Source organism: Callospermophilus lateralis, chromosome 6 (assembly GCF_048772815.1).
Source record: "Callospermophilus lateralis isolate mCalLat2 chromosome 6, mCalLat2.hap1, whole genome shotgun sequence".
NCBI lineage: Eukaryota > Metazoa > Chordata > Mammalia > Rodentia > Sciuridae > Callospermophilus > Callospermophilus lateralis.
In genome coordinates, this window is record NC_135310.1 from 117,151,068 (window position 1) to 117,170,331 (window position 19,264).

General features: G+C 39.2%; 1 protein-coding gene and 1 pseudogene across 3 annotated transcripts in view; one reads left to right on the plus strand and one right to left on the minus strand.

The window, feature by feature from the left end:
• Nucleotides 1-19,264, minus strand: part of Rnf8 (ring finger protein 8) — a 44,062-nt gene that overhangs the window by 6,537 nt on the left and 18,261 nt on the right. For 2 of the 3 annotated variants that reach the window (XM_076860187.1, XM_076860186.1), the window contains 4 exons: nt 16,647-17,375; nt 14,165-14,227; nt 3,335-3,424; nt 334-441 (listed from right to left, as the gene is read on the minus strand). In XM_076860187.1, the coding sequence (XP_076716302.1) occupies nt 334-441; nt 3,335-3,424; nt 14,165-14,227; nt 16,647-17,375 (990 nt within the window). The remainder of the gene's footprint in view (nt 1-333; nt 442-3,334; nt 3,425-14,164; nt 14,228-16,646; nt 17,376-19,264) is intronic. The other variant, XM_076860188.1, reaches the window with a different exon arrangement.
• LOC143402640 (U6 spliceosomal RNA) lies at nt 13,421-13,515 on the plus strand (annotated as a pseudogene).

Consider the following 19,264-nt stretch of genomic DNA (forward strand, 5'->3'; position numbering starts at 1 on the left):
TATTGAGCAGCTGAGTCCTGTTTGAAATTGTAATGTGGCCCTGTTTTCCCCTCCCTCACCACAAAGAGATAAGGCTTTATTTCTGCTAAAAGCATTAATTATAATAATAAATATTCAAGGATAAATACAAAAAAGGTTAGTGAAGGGAAAGACAACTACAAAATCAAATAAGCGGCCATCTCTAGATGTCACTTTGAAAGCAAACAGTTATAAATTCCTGAGAGAAATAAAAATCTCTTCAAAATGTTTCCCTTTAGCAGAAGGAGGCTGCATAGTTCATGTTCCACTCAGGGCTGGAGGGATGGGAAGGGGTGAGCCACAGCTCATCGTTACCTCGACGAAGTATTCTGAACAAATAATACACTGGAGCTCATTCTCTAGCACGTCATTCATGTGGCTAAGCACTTCCTCCTTCTGTGCTTGCACCTTCTCCTTTTCTTCCTGCAAAGATACACAATACCATCTGTCATTGGAAAAACCGACAAGAACGTATAACAGGACATGGGACAAGGTTCATTGACTAAAGTAGGACTCAGGAGGAGTCTAAATCAAAATTCATTCTGGTGCAGCCACATGAGAATAAAACTCTTTGCTACGAGTTACTGTTTCTCAAGAATTGCTTTCTAATACAGAGCGGTAACTAACTTCCTTTCTTTCCTCTCATATTTGCTATGGTCTAAATGTCTTGGGGCTGGGTTTGTAGCTCAGTGGTACCTCACTTGCCTAGCATGTATGAAGCACTGGGTTTGATTCTCAGCACCACATATAAATAATTTTTTTTCCTAAATTGTCTATATCTCTCCAAAATTCACATGTTGAAACCTATCCCCTATGTGATGGTATTAAGAAGTACAATCTTTGGGAGGGAACTAGGTCATGAAGCCTCTGCTCTCATGAATGGGATTAGCCGTCTTATAAAAGAGGTTCAAGGAAATGTGCTCTCCTTTTCTAACATGCAAAGAAGATATCATCTGTTAACCAGAAAGTAGACCTTCCCCACACACTGAATCTGGCAGATTGGTCAAGAACCTTGGTCTTGGACTTCTCAGCCTGTAGAACATGAAAAATACATTTCTGTTGTTTACAAGCTATCCAGTTTATGGTATTTTATTATAGCAGCCTGAGTGGACTAAAACACTATTTTCTTTTTCAGTATCTGCATGATAGTTTGTCTCATTCCCCAAAATTAACTCATCAAAAAAGTGAAGATAGCAATATTGAAGTATAACAAGTTGCAATTCAGAGGTAATATATAAAAACATCTCAACAACAAAAAACTCACTGGACAAGAAAGAGTTATGAAGACCAATCCAGAGGCAGGAAGTTTCAATTAGTTATAAGGTTCCTTGTGTTTTCTGTAGTAGCTTCTTCTATAATATAAGGATAATATCTATATTCCCTGAAGGCAGAAGGCAGGACAGATGGCCTCCTAAAATACTTTCAGGCTCCAAGCTCTATGATGCTTGCCACTCCCCACACCTATAGAGGTCTCAAGGATAATTTCCCTGTGCTTTTTCTAAGAAGTCAGACTGCCTATGGACATACATTTTGGGGAGGATCCTAGGCAGGCTCTTTTTTTTTTTGGTGGTGGGAGGGGGTACTAGGGATTGGACTCAGGGGCGCTCAACCACTGAGTCACATTCCCAGTCCTATTTTGTATTTTATTTAGAGACAGGGTCTCCCTGAGTTGCTTAGCATCTCACTTTTGCGGAGGCTGGTTTTGAACTCACGATCCTCCTGCCTCAACCTCCCAAGCCACTTGGATTACAGGTGTGCGCCACCATGCCCAGCTATAGGCATGCTCTTTTGATACATTTAAGACAGTTAACTCATCCCCTCAAACAAAAGCAACAAGAGCCCCTGGGGAGGAAAGAAAAAGCCATTTGGAGTATATTTGAGTAACTGGTTCTTTTTTCATCTTTTATTTTCTCTTCCAATCAAAGCAAAGACTGTCAGGTTACCTAAGGAAGTGAAGAGATTCTGGACCCATTTCTAACTAGAATAAAGTTCCCTAAAAACTTAAGAGCACAGGGATTGGGGGATGTACTTCAGTGGTAGAGTGTTTGCCTAGCATGCACAAGGTCCTGGGTTTAATCCCCAGCACCACAATAAAGAAAAAAAAAAAAGATATGGTGGTTTCTTGGAGGTTGGGGAAGAAGGTACCAAGTGATTTGAATACAGGACACGGATATCAAGTCAACTGAAGAAAATGAGTCTCTTTCTTCTCCACTCAGCTTCAGGTCTGTATGTGGAGTAGGAAGGGATGCAGTCAGGTATTCATTTCAAGGTTTTAAACTGGTAACCTGTGGACTGACTCTATCCTGCAGACTTGTTTAGCTTGATCTTTATGGTATTAAAAAGCACATATAAAAACCCTAAACTTACATGTGTATTGAAACGTCATGTAGAACCTCTTAAATATGTACAATTTCTATGGTTTTATGCATCAGTTAAAAAATTTAAAACTGTGCCAGACATGATGGGACATGCCTATAACCCCAGCAACTTGAGAGGCTGAGGTAGGAGGATTGCAAGTTCAAGGCCAGTCTCAGCAACTTACTGAAACTCTCACAATTTAGCAAGACCCTGGCTCAAATTAAAAAATAAAAAAGACTGGGGATGCAGTTCAGTGGCAAAGCACCTCTGGGTTCAATTACCAGTACCAACAATAAATAAATAAACAAATAATACAAAATAAATAAAAACAAAAAAATATTTGTGGCCAATGTTTGAAAACTGGGGTACTTTATACAAACATCTGGATTTCCATCTCCTGGGGAAAAATCAAATATATGACAACACCAACAACAGCAACAAATGACTGAGCAAAGAGCTGATTCATCAGTTTGTGTGGAAGGCGAGTACCACAGTCCTCAGCAATCCCTACCATGTTTTTATACTCAGGCCCCTTTGCTCACTTTTATTACTGGCCACGGTAGGCACTTAGGTTTATAACCCAATTTAAGAGTTCTGCCGATTCACTGAGGGAAGGAATTGCATAAATGCATCAAGATGAACTATTTTTTAATTTTGATTACAATACTCCTTAGTCTGCATTCACCATACCCTGAAGGAGCACCCATCATTCAGAAAGGACTAGAATGCAGGGTGCAAGTGCCTCATTCCCAGCACTAAGCTTCTAAACAAGGGAAAGAAATTAGATGTTGTCTTGCAAGCAGAGTCCTCTACAGGCCTGAATAATTTTACAGATTATTTCCCCCGAGGCTCGGAGCAGCCACAATCTCTCTCATTCACCATAGCAACCCTTGCACTGTTGAAAATGCTGAGTTGCATGTACTAACCAAATTCTAAACCTTCATCTTCTTTCCAGTACCTTGGTCTGCTCCAATTCTTTGTTCTTAGCTTGAATGATTGTTTCAAAATCCTTCTTACTGCGATTTAACTCTTCCATTAGAGCTCGATGCTGTAGAAACATAATAGATACATAGATGAGCTTCACACCTGTTTACCCCCCTTACAGTCTCTGACTTCGATTTAGAAATCAATGAATTAACAATTTCAAAATATCTTCTTTCATTCAGAGTATCCCATCTACCTGCTGCTTTTTTCATGCAAAGGGGCCGGTAGGGAAGAAAGCTATCAAGTCTATTAGTCTCTCTCCATTAACCCAGCCTCAGTAGCCAACCAAACCAACTGAAAAACTTAACACGGCCTTCCAGGAAGTGTAATTCTGTACCTTTGGTCTGGGGCCCATGAATGTGCATCTTATTAAAGGGTCACTTATATGATTCTGGAAACCAGTGTGTAAGTACTATGAGGCTCCCCAGCAGGGAACTAATCCCCCAATCTGAGATTGTCAGACCCAATCTGAGGGGGATACTCCCCCAATCTATTTGTCTGAGAGGAAGGCCCCAGTTGGCTTAGGGCCAGCACCCCACTTTCGTTTTTGTCGACAATCTGAAAAGGGAATCTGTGTCTTTTTGTCTGTGTCTCTGTTAAGTGTGATGGCATTGTTTTACTTTGGACAGATGCAGTGTCCCAAGTTCCGTCTGCCTTAGATGTGTGGAGGTAACTGTAGCTAAATTTTAGCCTGAAAATGTCCCTGGTATGCTTCTCCTGCTTCCCTGAAAGGGACCAAAAGTCAATAGAACCGCCAGCTTTTCTGTTCTCACCCTTTACACCCCTTTGAGCTGTGTTTTAAAAACTTTGATAAACTTTACTCCACTTTGTTAAATGGGATTAGGGAAGCAATGTTTTCTTTTCTTCCCGTAGTTGGCTTGAGTGCACCCACTGCAGAGGGAAATGCCTGCTGGGGATCTAAGAACTTTGATATCTCCCTTTTTCTCAAAACTCTGTCCTCATTATTAAATTGGCACTAATTGGCTTCAAGGACAGGAACCGAACTTTCAGTCACAAATTTTGGCACCCCAGGGCGAACTCTAGAGGAGCCCCTGCTCTGCTTTCTTGGGAAGGCCTAGCACTTCAAGCAACTGCATGCAGAGGATTAACTTTTTGACAGCTGACTACTGGAAATTTAGGAGACATGCAGCGTGCCTGGGATTGGACCTAAGCAGAGGAGCTAATCCTGTAAGTAAAAGGAGGGACTGAGGGACTCCCAGCAGCTGCCGAAGCCCCTTTTGCTTCGGGGAACTCCCTCCTTCCTTCTCTGCACTGTAAAGATTGCTCCATCTCTGTCTGCTTCAAAAAAAAAAGGGGGGGGGGACACTGAATGCAGTAAAATCGCCACACTGACACCCTTGATTTTACACTTCTGATTGTCCCTCTGTGAGAACATCTGGTCCACTAGTGTGGACATCTATGGTGCCACTGGTGTAGGAGTTATAATTAAATGGGAGTTAGAAACTTGGGGAGATTTTTCTCTTATCTGGTCTGTTTTAAAAGTTCCTGTCTGTCAGCCGTAGTCTGGAGCTCCTGTCTACCTGTCTTTGTGTCTGTCTGTATCTGCTTCTGGCCCTTTAAGACATGGGCAATAATGTGTTGATATCAACTGTGGAGTCTTTAAACATTGCAGTGGATATTTCACCTGTGAAAAGCTACAAGGCCTTTACTATTGTGTTATGTGTGCACACTAGTGTTATGTGCTGTAAACAGATAAAAATAATGATGTCTTTATGAAAATTGGCAGATATATAGAGCGCTCATGAAAATTAAAAAAAAAAACGGATCCAAATATCTTTGATTCACGTGATTTAAACGGTTCAATTTAAATTGGGTAAACAGATGAAAATAAAGATGTTTTTAAAATTAAGCTTACAAGTTTTTCTAGGTGTCCAAAAGAAAAAACTAATAAAATGTTGATTTCTATGAAATAATCTGCCTAAATTCAGAAATTTACAAGGATTGTTTCAAAATGTAAACAGAAAAGGAGGTTAACAGATGGAAAAGGGAAATTAGAAGGTTCTAGGTATGGATTTTAATGGAAGGAAAATGTGTTTCTGGATAGGAGTCTATGTGATTAAGTAAATAAGAGGGTTTAAGTAAGTGATAAAGCAGGTCTGTGTATGTTGGCTATAAAGGTTTAAGTAAGTGATAAAAAAGGTCTGTGTAAGTTTGTCTTTACAATCAGTCATATGTTAAAAGGACAAAGATTTCTTATAACATTGTGTTTTATTAAGTTTTGTTTCTTGTTTCTAAAGTAAGTAATCTTAAAGGAATTAAACAGCTGATTAAACAAGAACTGTTATTTTAGAAAATTGTGCTATGTCTTTAAAAGCTAAACTTGGTTAATAGAAAAACATCAATACACCAACAAGACTTAACGATCATTAATATATATGCCCCAAACAATGGTGCAGCTACGTTCATCAAACAAACTCTTCTCAAGTTCAAGAGTTAAACAGATTTTAACACACCTCTCTCACCACTGGACAGATCTTCCAAACAAAAGTTGAATAAAGAAACCCTAGAGCTCAATAATACAATTAATAACTTAGACTTAATTGACATATACAGAATACACCACCCAACATCAAGCGGATACACTTTCTTCTCAGCAGCACATGGATCCTTCTCAAAAATAGACCATATATTATGTCACAGGGCAAATCTTAGCAAATACAAAGGAGTAGAGATACTACCCTGCATTTTATCTGATCATAATGGAATGAAATTGGAAATCAATAATAAAATAATAAAGAAAAATCCTACATCACATGGAGAATAAACAATATGCTACTGAATGAACAAAGGGTTACAGAAGACATCAAAGAGGAAATTTAAAAATTCTTAGAGGTAAATGAAAACTCAGACACAACATATCGAAATCTCTGGGACACTATGAAAGCAGTACTAAGAGGAAAATTCATTTCATGGAGTTCATTCCTTAAAAGAAGGAAAAGCCAACAAGTAAATGACCTCACACTACACCTCGAAGCCTTAGAAAAAGAAGAACAAATCAGCAGCAAATACAGTAGAAGGCAAGAAATAATTAAAATCAGAGCTGAAATCAATGAAATTGAAACAAAAGAAACAATCGAAAAAATTGACAAAACTAAAAGTTGGTTCTTTGTAAAAATAAATAAGATTGATAGATCACTAGTCACACTAATAAAGAGAAGAGAGAAAACCCAAATTACTAGCTTACGGGATGAAAAAGGCAATATCACAACAGACGCTTCAGAAACACAGAAGATAATTAAAAATTATTTTGAAACCCTATACTCTAATAAAATAGAGGATAGTGAAGGCATCGATAAATTCCTTAAGGCATATGAGCTACCCAGATTGAGTCAGGATGATATAAACAACCTAAAAAGACCAATATCAAGTGAGGAAATAGAAGAAGCCATCAAAAGACTACCAACCAAGAAAAGCCCAGGACCAGACGGATATACGGCAGAGTTTTACAAGAACTTTAAAGAAGAACTAATATCAATACTCTTCAATCTATTTCAGGAGATAGAAAAAGAGGGAGTACTTCCAAATTCATTCTATAAAGCCAACATCACCCTGATTCCAAAACCAGATAAAGACACATCAAAGAAAGAAAACTTCAGACCAATATCCCTAAAGAATATAGATACAAAAATCCTCAATAAAATTCTGGCAAATCGGATACAAAAACATATCAAAAAGATCGTGCACCATGACCAAATGGGATTCATCCCTGGGATGCAAGGCTGGTTCAATATACGGAAATCAATAAATGTAATTCACCACATCAATAGACTGAAAGATAAGAACCATATGATCATCGATAGATGCTGAAAAAGCATTCGACAAAATACAGCATCCCTTTATGTTCAAAACTCTAGAAAAATTAGGGATAACAGGAAATTACCTCAACATGGTAAAAGCTATATACGCTAAGCCTCAGACCAGCATCTTTCTAAATGGAGAAAAACTGAAGGCATTCCCTCTAAAATCTGGAACAAGACAGGGATGCCCTCTCTCACCACTTCTGTTCAACATAGTTCTTGAAACACTAGCCAGAGCAATTAGACAGACGAAAGAAATTAAAGGCATAAATATAGGAAAAGAAGAACTTAAATTAGCACTATTTGCCAATGACAAGATCCTATACCTAGCAGACCCAAAAAGTTCAACCAAGAAACTTCTAGAACTAGTAAATGAATTCAGCAAAGGGGCAGGATATAAAATCAATACCAATAAATCAAAGGCATTCCTGTATATCAGTGACAAATTCTCTGAAATGGAAATGAGGACAACTACTCCATTCACAATGTCCTCAAAAAATAAAAATAAAATAAAATACCTGGGAATCAACCTAACAAAAGAGGTGAAAGATCTATACAATGAAAACTACAGAACCCTGAAGAAAGAAATAGAAGAAGACCTTAGAAGATGGAAGGATTTACCTTGCTCATGGATTGGTAGAATTAATATTATTAAGATGGCCATATTACCAAAAGCACTTTACAGATTCAATGCAATTCCCATTAAAATCCCAATGACATTCCTTGCAGAAATAGAAAAAGCAATCATGAAATTCATCTGGAAAAATAAGAGACCCAGAATAGCTAAAGTAATTCTAAGCAGGAAGAGTGAAATGGTGGTTTTGCAATTCCAGATTTTAAACTATACTATAGAGCAATAGTAACAAAAAAGCATGGTACTGGTACCAAAATAGGCAAGTAGACCAATGGTATAGAATAGAGGACACAGAGACAAATCCACAAAATTACAACTACCTCATATTAGACAAAGGTGCTAAAAACATGCAATGGAGAAAAGATAGCATCTTCAAGAAATGGTGCTGGGAGAACTGGAAATCCATATGCAACAAAATGAAATTGAATCCCTTTCTCTCACCATGCACAAAAGTCAACTCAAAATGGATCAAGGAGCTAGGAATCAGACCAGAGACTCTGCATCTACTAGAAGATAAAGTTGGCCCTAATCTTCACCACGTGGGGGCAGGTCCAAAATTTCTTAATAAGACACCTATAGCACAAGAGTTAAAACCAAGAATCAACAAATGGGACGAATTCAAACTAAAAAGTTTTTTCTCAGCAAGAGAAATAATATGTGAGGTGAATTAGGGAGCCTACATCCTGGGAACAAATTTTTACCCCTCAAACATCAGATAGAGCTCTAATCTCTAGAGTATACAAAGAACTCAAAAAGTTAAACAAGAAAAAAGCAAATAACCCAATCAACAAATGGGCCAAGGACTTGAACAGAAACTTCCCAGAAGAGGATATACAATCAATCAACAAATACATGAAAAAATGCTCACCATATCTAGCAGTCAGAGAAATGCAAATTAAAACTACTCTAAGATACCATCTCACTCCAATAAGAATGGCAGCCATTATGAAGTCAAACAACAATAAGTGCTGGCAAGGGTGCAGGGAAAAAGGTACACTCATATATTGCTGGTGGGACTCAAATTGGTGCAGCCAATTTGGAAAGCAGTATGGAGATTCCTTGGAAAGTTGGGAATGGAACCACCATTTGACTCAGCTATTCCCCTTCTCGGACTATACCCATAAGACCTAAAAAGAGCATACTACAGGGACACAGCCACATCAATGTTTATAGCAGCACAATTCACAATAGCTAGAATGTGGAACTAACCTAGATGCCCTTCAATAGATGAATGGATTAAAAAAAATGTGGCATTTATACACAATGGAATATTACTCAGCACTAAAAAATAACAAGATCATGGTATTTGCAGGCAAATGGATGTCATTAGAGCAGATTATACTAAGTGAAGTTAGCCAATCCCTAAAAAACAAATGCCGAATTGTCTTCTCTGATATAAGGGGGGTGACTCAAAATGGGATAGGGAGGAAGAGCATGAGAAGAAGACTACCACTAAAGAGGGAAGAGAGGTGAGAGGGAAAAAGAGGGAGAAGGGGAGTTGCACGGAAGATGGAAGGAGACCCTCATTGTTATACAGAATACATATATGATGTTGTGATGAGAAAAAGAAAAAAAAAGTGTGTCACATTAGATTGGATAGAGAGAAAGGATGGGAGAGGAAGGGAGGAGTAGGGGGGGATAGGAAGGGCAGCAGAATAGAATAGACATTATGATTGACGTATGTACATGGAATGTATGTACATACATGTATGTACATGGAATCATGTATGTATTATATGTCAAAATACATTCTGCTGTTATGTATGACTAAAAAAATAAAAATAAATTGTATGGTTAAAAAAAATCAATGTAATTATTGTGCTATTAATGTGTTCATATCTTCCAGGTATACAAGTCTGTAAGGTAGAAGCTTTAAAAGAGCATTTTATCAACTGGTGTTATAAAGTTGTATGGTAATTTTAGGCTTAAAAGAAAAACATGGGGCTGGGGATGTGGCTCAAGTGGTAGCGCACTCGCCTGGCATGCGTGCGGCCCGGGTTCGATTCTCAGCACCATGTACAAACAAAGATGTTGTGTCCGCCGATAACTAAAAAATAAATATTAAAAAATTCTCTCTAAAAAAAAAAAGAAAAACATATTGGAGATTTATTTATATCATTTGATGTTCTATAACTGGACCTGTTATCAATAAGATATGTAAAGTTTTATGTTACTTTTACACTGAGGTACAATTTAAATCTATTTTTAAGTTAATGAGAGCCTAATCTATGTAAAAGTTAATATTGTAAAACACAAAAGTACTTTGCTACTTTTCTACAAAAGGTTAAAAGCTTTCAGCCTTTCTTTAATTCAAGTTTTAGATGTGATATTATATTGTGTTAGCTAATATTCATGTGAACTTAAGCAACAATTTATGTAGGCTTTGTAAAATGATGTTTAAAAAGCAAAGATCAGCTTCAGAACTAGAGCACTTAATACTTAAGAATTATGAAAGCCCTGCCTTACCTGAAATAAGGCTCTGTGTCCCATCTTATTACATGTGAGAAAGACTACGAAAGAAGTAGGCCAGATTTCAATACATTTAAAGTTGTGTCCAAAAGCTGGCTTTTGTCAAGATTACTAGGATCTCAAACAGGGGATATATAATGTATAACTTTGCCAAAGTTCAAGGTAGCTATTTCACGAACTAAATATGTTTTTAACTCTTATTTATTTTGTTTTGTAGTTTTCTTATAAATGGTCTAAAGATTGCCTGTTAATGTTTTGCAGAGGTACTGCTTTAAGAACACACAACCTGGGTTAATTTAAGATAATAAGTTATCACCTACAGGATAGAGAGATAGATATTAAAGCCCAGTGCTCTTAATATAAGGCTGTTGAAATTGATTTGCTGAATGTTTAAGATTTAGAATTAAAGTTAAATTAAAAGGGCCAAGAAAACCAATATTTGGCTCTTGCCCTCTGAGTCAGTCTGAATCCAGGAAACAAGGGACTTCTCTCAGGAGCTTTGCAACTCTGGGCCACATAACCTCCCGATCAGGGAGATTAATGACACCGCTGGAGGACAGAAAGCCAATCAGTGCATTTGCTGTGAAGAGGAGGGTCATTGGAGAAGGGAGACATCCCTGATGCTTCCAAGAGAAGCCACATGGTCAAGCAAGACCTGGACCCATCCTAGTGCAAATGGCACTAGCAGAAATGAGAAGCTGCTGTAAAGTTTCCCCAGGAATCCCAGGGAAACTCAGCTGACTGTTAACAATAGATAGAAACAAAAGTCAATTTGCTTCATCTTAAACACTTAGCAAAGACAGTTAAAACTAAAACACAGTTATTCTTGGGCATTTTAAATAATAATAATAATAATTATTATTATTATTATTATTAAATATAACTTAAGGTATACACCTTGTGTTAGCCCCCAAGAATAAGTAAGACTGGAGGCTACAAAAGAGATTCTTAGGCAGGAATGCCTGATTACTATCAAAAGAAACTATATCAAGAAGAACTGCCAGAGTATTTTTTAGTTTAAGGCCTACAGATATTCCTAACATACACATGTAGGCTTGGTGTTTGCTAGTATAATCATGCAGCCCCAAGTAACAGAATTAAAGGTTTCTCTATTAGACACAGAGGTCATACTAGTAATAGGATTTTGCAAGATCAGATGACATTATTAAACTGTATCTTAATGGGGAAGGACATCTGTAACACTAAAAGTTAGAGTTAAATGTTATGCTTTCAGTCCTAACAACTGGGGATGTTACAGCCTGGTGAGGAAACTTCTATTATACAGCGACATGTTCCAGCTGCTGCAACATTTATTCAGTACTCATGGTTTTTGTTTCTCTCATAGAAGCATCCATCCCCAGATGACTTTACAATCTGTTCTTCCCCAACCAGACTTCAAACTGAACTGACTTCTAAAAGGGAACTCTCGTCCCCCCACGTCCCCTATGTTGTCGTCCCCCGCATCGTCGAGTCCCCTCATGTTCGACGCCCCCCTCTCAGCTTTGAAGCAGCTAGAATGAGCCATCGCCCTTCTTACAGCAATAAGGTGTTCCTCAAATTAGAGGGGGGAATGATGCCAGAAATAGACAGTGTAGATAGGTAAATTGAGTCAGGTTGGATTTAGGAGGCCAAATTGGAGTGAGTCTGGGAAGTTGAAGACTGTCCCCTGAGGGTTACTGTTTACTCTACCAAGATGTAGAGCCTGCCCAAATAGACCCTCAACTGAGGGAACCATCATTGGTTCCCAAGTTTCCAGATAAAGGGGGGAATGAGAAACTGATGTGACTCCATTTTTGAGAAACCAGCCTCTACCTCAGAGCAAAGCCTGTCCAAGGAAGGGGGCATGACCCTTGTCCTTGGAAAAACCAACAGAGCACTCTTAGGCACATACCCACCCTGCTGAGTTGTTTATCTACAAAAAACAGGAGAGATCTGTGGCACCAGGTGTCCCTGACTCAAGTCAGGCTAGGTAAGGACCCATAGCAGCCCCCTAGCAACCACCAATCAGCATGAGACAGGGAAAATACCTGGGATGCCAGATGACCCTCCCGGTAGTTTATGGTGGTTGATAACGTGTTGGGAAACCATGTAGTTCAGCACGAACACCCCTCATGGCTTAAACCAATCAGTTCAAACGAATCCCCCTCTTGTACTAACCAATCACCCCTACCCAACTTGTTCCCACCAGTGAATGTGCTAATTAGATTTATGTTCCTTAGCTTTTTCATCTGAAAATGGGAAAACTGGTGCCCCTCTTAACCCCAGTGTTGATAAAAATAATAGGTATGAAAAACATTCAAAAAAGTTTTTAAAGCTCTATGGAGCCAGGGGTAGTGGCACAGCCTGTGATACCAGTTACTCAGGAGACTGAGGTGGGAGGATCACAAACTCTAAGCCAGCCAGGGCAATTTAGCAAGTTCCTGTCTCAAAATAAAATCATAAATAAATTCAGCAGCCCTGGGTTTCATCTCCAGTATATAAAAAAAAAGAAGCTCTATGGAAATACAAAATTTTCTATGGGCCTAGGAACTTCAGAAGGCCCATCAGGGTGGAAGAGAAAACAACCATTGCTCTCAAGTTGAGAAAGGCATGCCCTCAGGCATGATGGTACAGAGCCATATTTGCATCACACTTTAGTTGATGAGTGCATGCCCAACCACCCTCTGACATAAGTGTTTTCCTGTCTGCCTCAAGGCAAGGTGAGGGGTTGTGGGTGCAGGGAATTCAATGATCCTCATGGAACCTTACTCTTTCCCAATTGATGAAAAATTATTAATTTAATAATGCTCCAAATGGGAAACATGCCTACCCTCCCACTCTATAAAAATAAAAGAGCTCAGGAAATAAAATTCCAAAAAGACTAAATTGATTTTCACCCAATTCTTTCCAAAGCTACTTGTGGACCCCTCAAGGAAATTAAGGCAGGCACCCTGTCATGCTTCCAAACAATGTAGCTGTTAGTACTGTAAGTTTGAAAAGATAAATTCTAACACAGTTTGCTAACTTTCATCAAGGAAATTCAAGTCACCCCACTAATCTAAGTAAACTTTTATCAAACTACTAATTGTAGTACATAAAGGGCAGAAAATACAGCAGGTTTTAAAGATGCAAAAAAAAATACATAAAAATAATCAAATGGGTGAAACATATACTAAAATTGGAACAATTCAGAGAAGATTAGCATAGCCCTGAGCAAGGATGGTGTGCAAATTCATGAAGCGGTTCCATATTCTTAAGCATTTGCCTTGCAAGTGTGAGGCACTGGGTTTGATCCTCAGCACCACATAAAAAAATAAAGAAATGTGTCCACCTACAACATATATATAATTAAATGGGAGAAGTAGCCAAGTTGAATGAAATAAATTATAGGCAATCTTACAGAGGAATTTTATTCCTGTGAGCTTTACTCTTCTGTTGATTTAATGTGTTTTGGTGACCACTAAAACTGCACATTTTCAATCTGACTGAAAATGCTTAATTAGAACATTCTCGAATGGTTTCTGGATGGCCACAGCTCAGAAATGATGAGGCTTAGAGGCCCTCACAAGCCTTGAGGGCCAAGTCATAGATCACATTTCCTCTCCGCTGCCCTCACTATTCTTGAAGTAGAGCCACTTCCCCAGAGAGCCTCCTAATTGCTACAGACTCGGTTCCATTGACACCAGAGCAACTTCTGCTCAGATGAAGATGTAAGTTTTCATACTGAGATCTGGCATATCTGTGAGGCTCCAAGTCTCCAGCCTGATGGTGTGAGCATCTGCCACCTGCTCTGTCTGCAGACTAGAGACGCTACAGAGGTATGGGCTAAGCCACAGGGGCAGCTAGTGGCCATGTGATGCCCGGCTACTCTACAATCTCCTTCCAGAAGCAAGAGATAAGTTACCTCCTGCAGAGCCTGGGCCAGCTGTTGCTTGAGATCTTCTTCTCCTTGCTCTTTATCCAAACCCTGCAAAGCCAAAACAAAATGAAAGGTTTTCCTATAAAAAGGGGGGAAAAACCCAACAAGGAGCAGAACCGATGAGCTAGTGTTGGAATCTGAAAATAACAGAGGTCAGTGAGCAGGTGGAAATCTCTTCACTCTCACCTAAAGCTTCTGGCAGTAAAGAATTTGAGCAGTTATCCCCACAAACACTGCACACCTCAGGACTATCAGCTTCAAGCCACCACTTGGGTGGTTCTGGAACAGAACACTGGCTAATGCCAAGACACCCCAAAGGATATAAACTGAGAACTTCTGATTCTGAACTCAGACATAATGTCTAATGCTGGGACTCAGAAGATCTTCCATGTTTTTTCCCTAAATTCTGGTCACCCTGTCTCCTCATTCTGAGACCACTTTTTGCTTATAAACTAGTCTTCCTATCCCCCTGCATGAGCTTATGTTATATTTCCTCCACCTGACGGTGTGAGCGTCCGCCAAATGCAAGCCTTCCACAATCTCATTAACTTAGTCCAGCTTCTTCCAAAAGAACCTCTGGGCTCTTCCCTCCTTAAGAATTACCTACCCATTTAGGTAGGTAATTCTTGAAATTGTCGTCTGGTTTAGAAACTCGATAAAAACCATTATATTATATTTAGAAACCCATTATATTATGTGCATAATACATCTTGTCTCTTCAACAGGATGAATTACTTAATGGTAAAAACCATTTATTAAGCATTTTATGCCCAGAGAACTTCTTAGTGCCAGGCATCATGGTTACCCAAAGAACAAAAACAATAAAAAAATCTATGTGAACTTCTGAACAAGGAGCAAGGGTAGGTTAAATCCCCAGGGCTGGGTAGGCAGAGAGAAATGCAGCTAGGACTATATACACTTCACTTTGAGCCATTAATACACGACCCCTGGAGAAATTCTCTAAACCAGGCTTTTTCACCTTTCGTTAACATTTGGCTACAGGAATAGGTTTTGCACCTATACCTTGAAGCATACAGAGTGGCCACAAATATTAACAATAACTCTTCAGGATGTAGCTCAGTGGTAGAGTGCTTACCTAGCATTCGTGAGGTCCTAGGTTTAATCCCCACCATCACAAAACAAAGAGTAACTCTTATTCCTGAACACATTATCCCTTCAAGAGGGTTCTGTTCTAGTGAAGGTTTGACACACTAAATAGGTAGAGATAAACCACCCTTTATTAATCTCAAGAACTAGTAGTCTAGGCTACATAAGGGAAACAAAAAGGTACACACATGCAACAGTATATACCCTAAAAAGAGCTTCATTTTTTAAAAAATATTTTTTTAGTAATACATGGACACAATATCTTTACTTTGTTTATTCATTTGTATGTGGTGCTGAGGATCGAACCCAGTGCCTCACGTTTGAGGTAAGCACTCTGCCACTGAGCCCCAGCCCCAGCCCTAAAAAAGAGTTTCTTAATCCATGTTCTCCGCTACTACTAGCCAGCTCAAAGGGATAACAGAAGTTAGAATGAAATTTATAAATTGTTCAGAAATAAGCCAGTTGTTGTTCCTTGCCCTGAGCAACCTAAGCAAAATATAAAAGCTTATTCACTTCAGTTGTGATTGGTCCTTCTTATTTCTAAGTCAACAACTGAGAATTCTTGACATTCAACGATACCTGAGCAAATGGGTGGGAGTAATGTGTGGTTCCTGCCAGATGGGAACTGACATTTTGAGTAGGAACAGAATCAGGTTTGCCTAAAGCTTGTGCAAAAGCTTGTCATCTATGCAAATGATTCAGGCATGGAAACACATTTAGCATTATTTTGACACCACCAAGACAGTCACCCCAGTAAAGGAAAGTAAGTGGCTTATCATTTCAACATAATACCAGAGACATGGTGTCCCTGTCCTCTGCATGCTGGATGCTCAAGACTGAAACAAAAACATTTTCTGTTTTTCTAGCCTCTGACCTCTTAGGTTAGCTACAGAGTGGACTCATCCTCAGAGCTAACAAACTGTCAGGTACAAGGGCAGAGTAACCAGCTGACCTACTGCCTTGTGGCTAAGTGATTTGGCTTTGATCACTGAGCAAAGACAGATAAGTCATGAGGTCAACTCTTGGCGTAATTGGAGTGGAATGTGGTTTTGTGCCATCCTGACCTTCATCCAACTTCTTCACCTGACAGTGGGTCTGAGATACCTTGGCTTGTCCTGAGATCAATTATGCTCTAGCTGGCTCTTTCAGTCATCATACCCTATATCTTGACACCCCAAGTCTGGCTCCTGGTCAGCATGCTCAAACTTTAACCCCCTTCTCAACTTTCTTCTCCCATTCTATCTCCTGTTTCTGATACTCAAACATTTGGTCTCTGTACCAGAAACAGACAGCTCTAGATAGAGGTTCCCAAAGTAGCAGCCCACCGATGGGCAACCTTGCCTTCCCTTCAGTGTGGTACCTGGAGATGCTGCTCCTCTTCCTGGAAAGTCTTTTCTAGTTGCTCTACTCTGGCCTGCTGCTGAGCCTGCTCTGCATACAGCTGGGATTGTAAGTCCTGCAGTTCCTGCTCCATTTTCATGATTTTCTTTGAGCTCCCCTTTTGGGTTTGCCTTTTCACATTCAGAACAGCAGCTTGTTTTTCCTGCATCTGCGTTTTCAGCTTCAGAATCCTGGTCATGGTCACCTTAAACAGCTCTAAGCTGCTCTGAGATGCTGAAGGATTTGAGGCTTTCTGCTTCTTTGGATGAAGCTCCATGACTTTGGGAGGGCCAGGGCAAATACTAGCCCCTGGGGTCTTCTCATGTGCTTCAAGAGAAGTCAACTTAGGATCCAAATATTCAGAGGGTTCACCTTTCCCATGTGACTTCAGTGGCTGACCAGGTTCACATGACACTTTACTTATTTTGGATTTCAAATTTGAGGGGCCTTCGGCTGCAAGACCCTCCAATTCATCTAAACTAAATTTCCTTTTAGTTCTCAAGTCCTTATTTTTTTCATTCATCCGGTCACTCTTTGGGGACAGATAGGGATAAATTTTCTCCCATTCTTCTTCAGTAACTTCATATTCATACTCTGCATTCTCCTTATTTTCCAAAGGCACCCCAAGCTGGATGTGGTCTCCCTTATGGATGAAATAAAGCTTTAATGGTTCCAGGCGCTCTCTGTTCAACCAAACACCATTCAGACTCTGGGGAAAGGGAAAGAAAGATGAAGTAAGTTTCCTGGTTTTGCTCTTCTTCTTCTTTTTTTTTTTTAATATATATATTTTTAGTTGTCAATGGACCTTTATTTTATTTATTTATATGTGGTGCTGAGACTCGAACCCTGTGCCTCACACATACTAGGCAGGGATTTTACCACTAAGCCACAACCCCAGCCCAGTTTTGTTCTTCTTAATGAAATTTCTCACCTGTTGCTGCAAAACCTTCTGCCTTTTCAGAACAAACACCCTTGAGAACAAATAGAAAAGAAAGGTCCATAAACCACCATCCTTAGAAACAGCCTTCTTCAAACAGTGCTTTGGCTTTTTACCCATATTTCACATTCATGCCTCCACTGAGAACTGCCTGGAAAACAGGCAAGAATCACCTTATTATTGGTGGATGAATTGCTCAAACACATGCAATAGCACTAAAGAAACTGAAACTGAATTGTTCTTATTGACCTAAACTGCAGGCAATAGCCCAAGAATGGAAAAATTGCTATTAGCGAAGAAAGCGTCATCTAATAGTGAAGTCCACAAGGCCAGCTTGGCCAGGAATGCTGCTCAAGTACCGTTTCTGAAGTGATGCCTCAACACAATGAACAAAGCACTTCTCAATATGCATAAACGAAAAAAAGAATACCAATGTTCTGTACTAGGATCAAACTGTAGGTGGGATCTGGTCTAATTAATACCAACAAAGGCCCATAGTGGTTAAGTGCTAGAGCTCTGGACCCAGGCTTGGGCCCAGAGCCTGAATGCAACACCTTGGGCTTATTAGTTGTATATCCTTTCAGCAATTTATTTAACTTCTCTGTGCCTCAATTTTGTCTATAAAATAGGGAAGGTAAGGAGCAAAAAAGATAATGTGCATAAAACATTATTATATGTGACTCGAATAAAGTAAATGCTTTATGTTTACTTGTCTGGCTTTAAAGAAGTGTAAAGGTCAAGAATTTGGGGGTGGGGTGGGGGTGGCTCAGTGGTGGAGCATTTGCCTAGCATGCATGAGGCACTGAGTTTGATTCTTAGCACCACACATAAATAAATAAATAAATAAGGTCCATCAACAACTAACTAACTAAATAAATAAAAAACAATATGGAACCTGAGGCTGGGGTTGTGGCTCAGTGGTAGAGCACTTGCCTGGCATGTATGAGGCACTGGGTTCAATTCTCAGCACCATATATAAATAAATAGAGTAAAGGTCCATCAACAACAACAACAACAACAAAATTACCAAAAAAAAAAAAAAAGGAACCTGGGTACATGTACAAATATGTAACAACAAATCCCATCATTAGCTGCAACTATAATGGACCAACATAATCATAATTATTATTTGTTAATTACAAATAAAATAAAAATAAAAATTTAAAAAATTACAACTAAAATAAAGAAAAAGAATATGGAACCTGGGGGTGGGGATGTAGCTCAGTAATAGAGTGCTTGCCTTGAAATCACAAGGACTTGGGTTCGATCCCCAGCACCATGAAAAAAAAAAAAAAAAGGAGCATGGGCCCTGCACCTGGAGTCAGGCTGCCTGGATTTATAATCTGTCTCTATCACTTACCAGCTGTATGACCTTGAGCAGATTTCTTGCCTCTTTATGGATCATTTATTTGCATCTATAAAATGGGGAATAATAACAGTCTCTCCCTCATGATCTTTGTGTGAATTTGATGAGTTAATGTGCAGTTAGAACAGTGCCTAGTCTGTGGCATTTTATAAATGTTCACTACTATTATATCCTGGCTCAACTGATTTATTAAGTCACTCCGATTCTAAGCTCCACATCTTACAAGGTAAATACATCAAGTGCAAAGGCAGAAGAAAACAACTTTTTTTTTGTACTGGGGATTAAACCCAGGGGT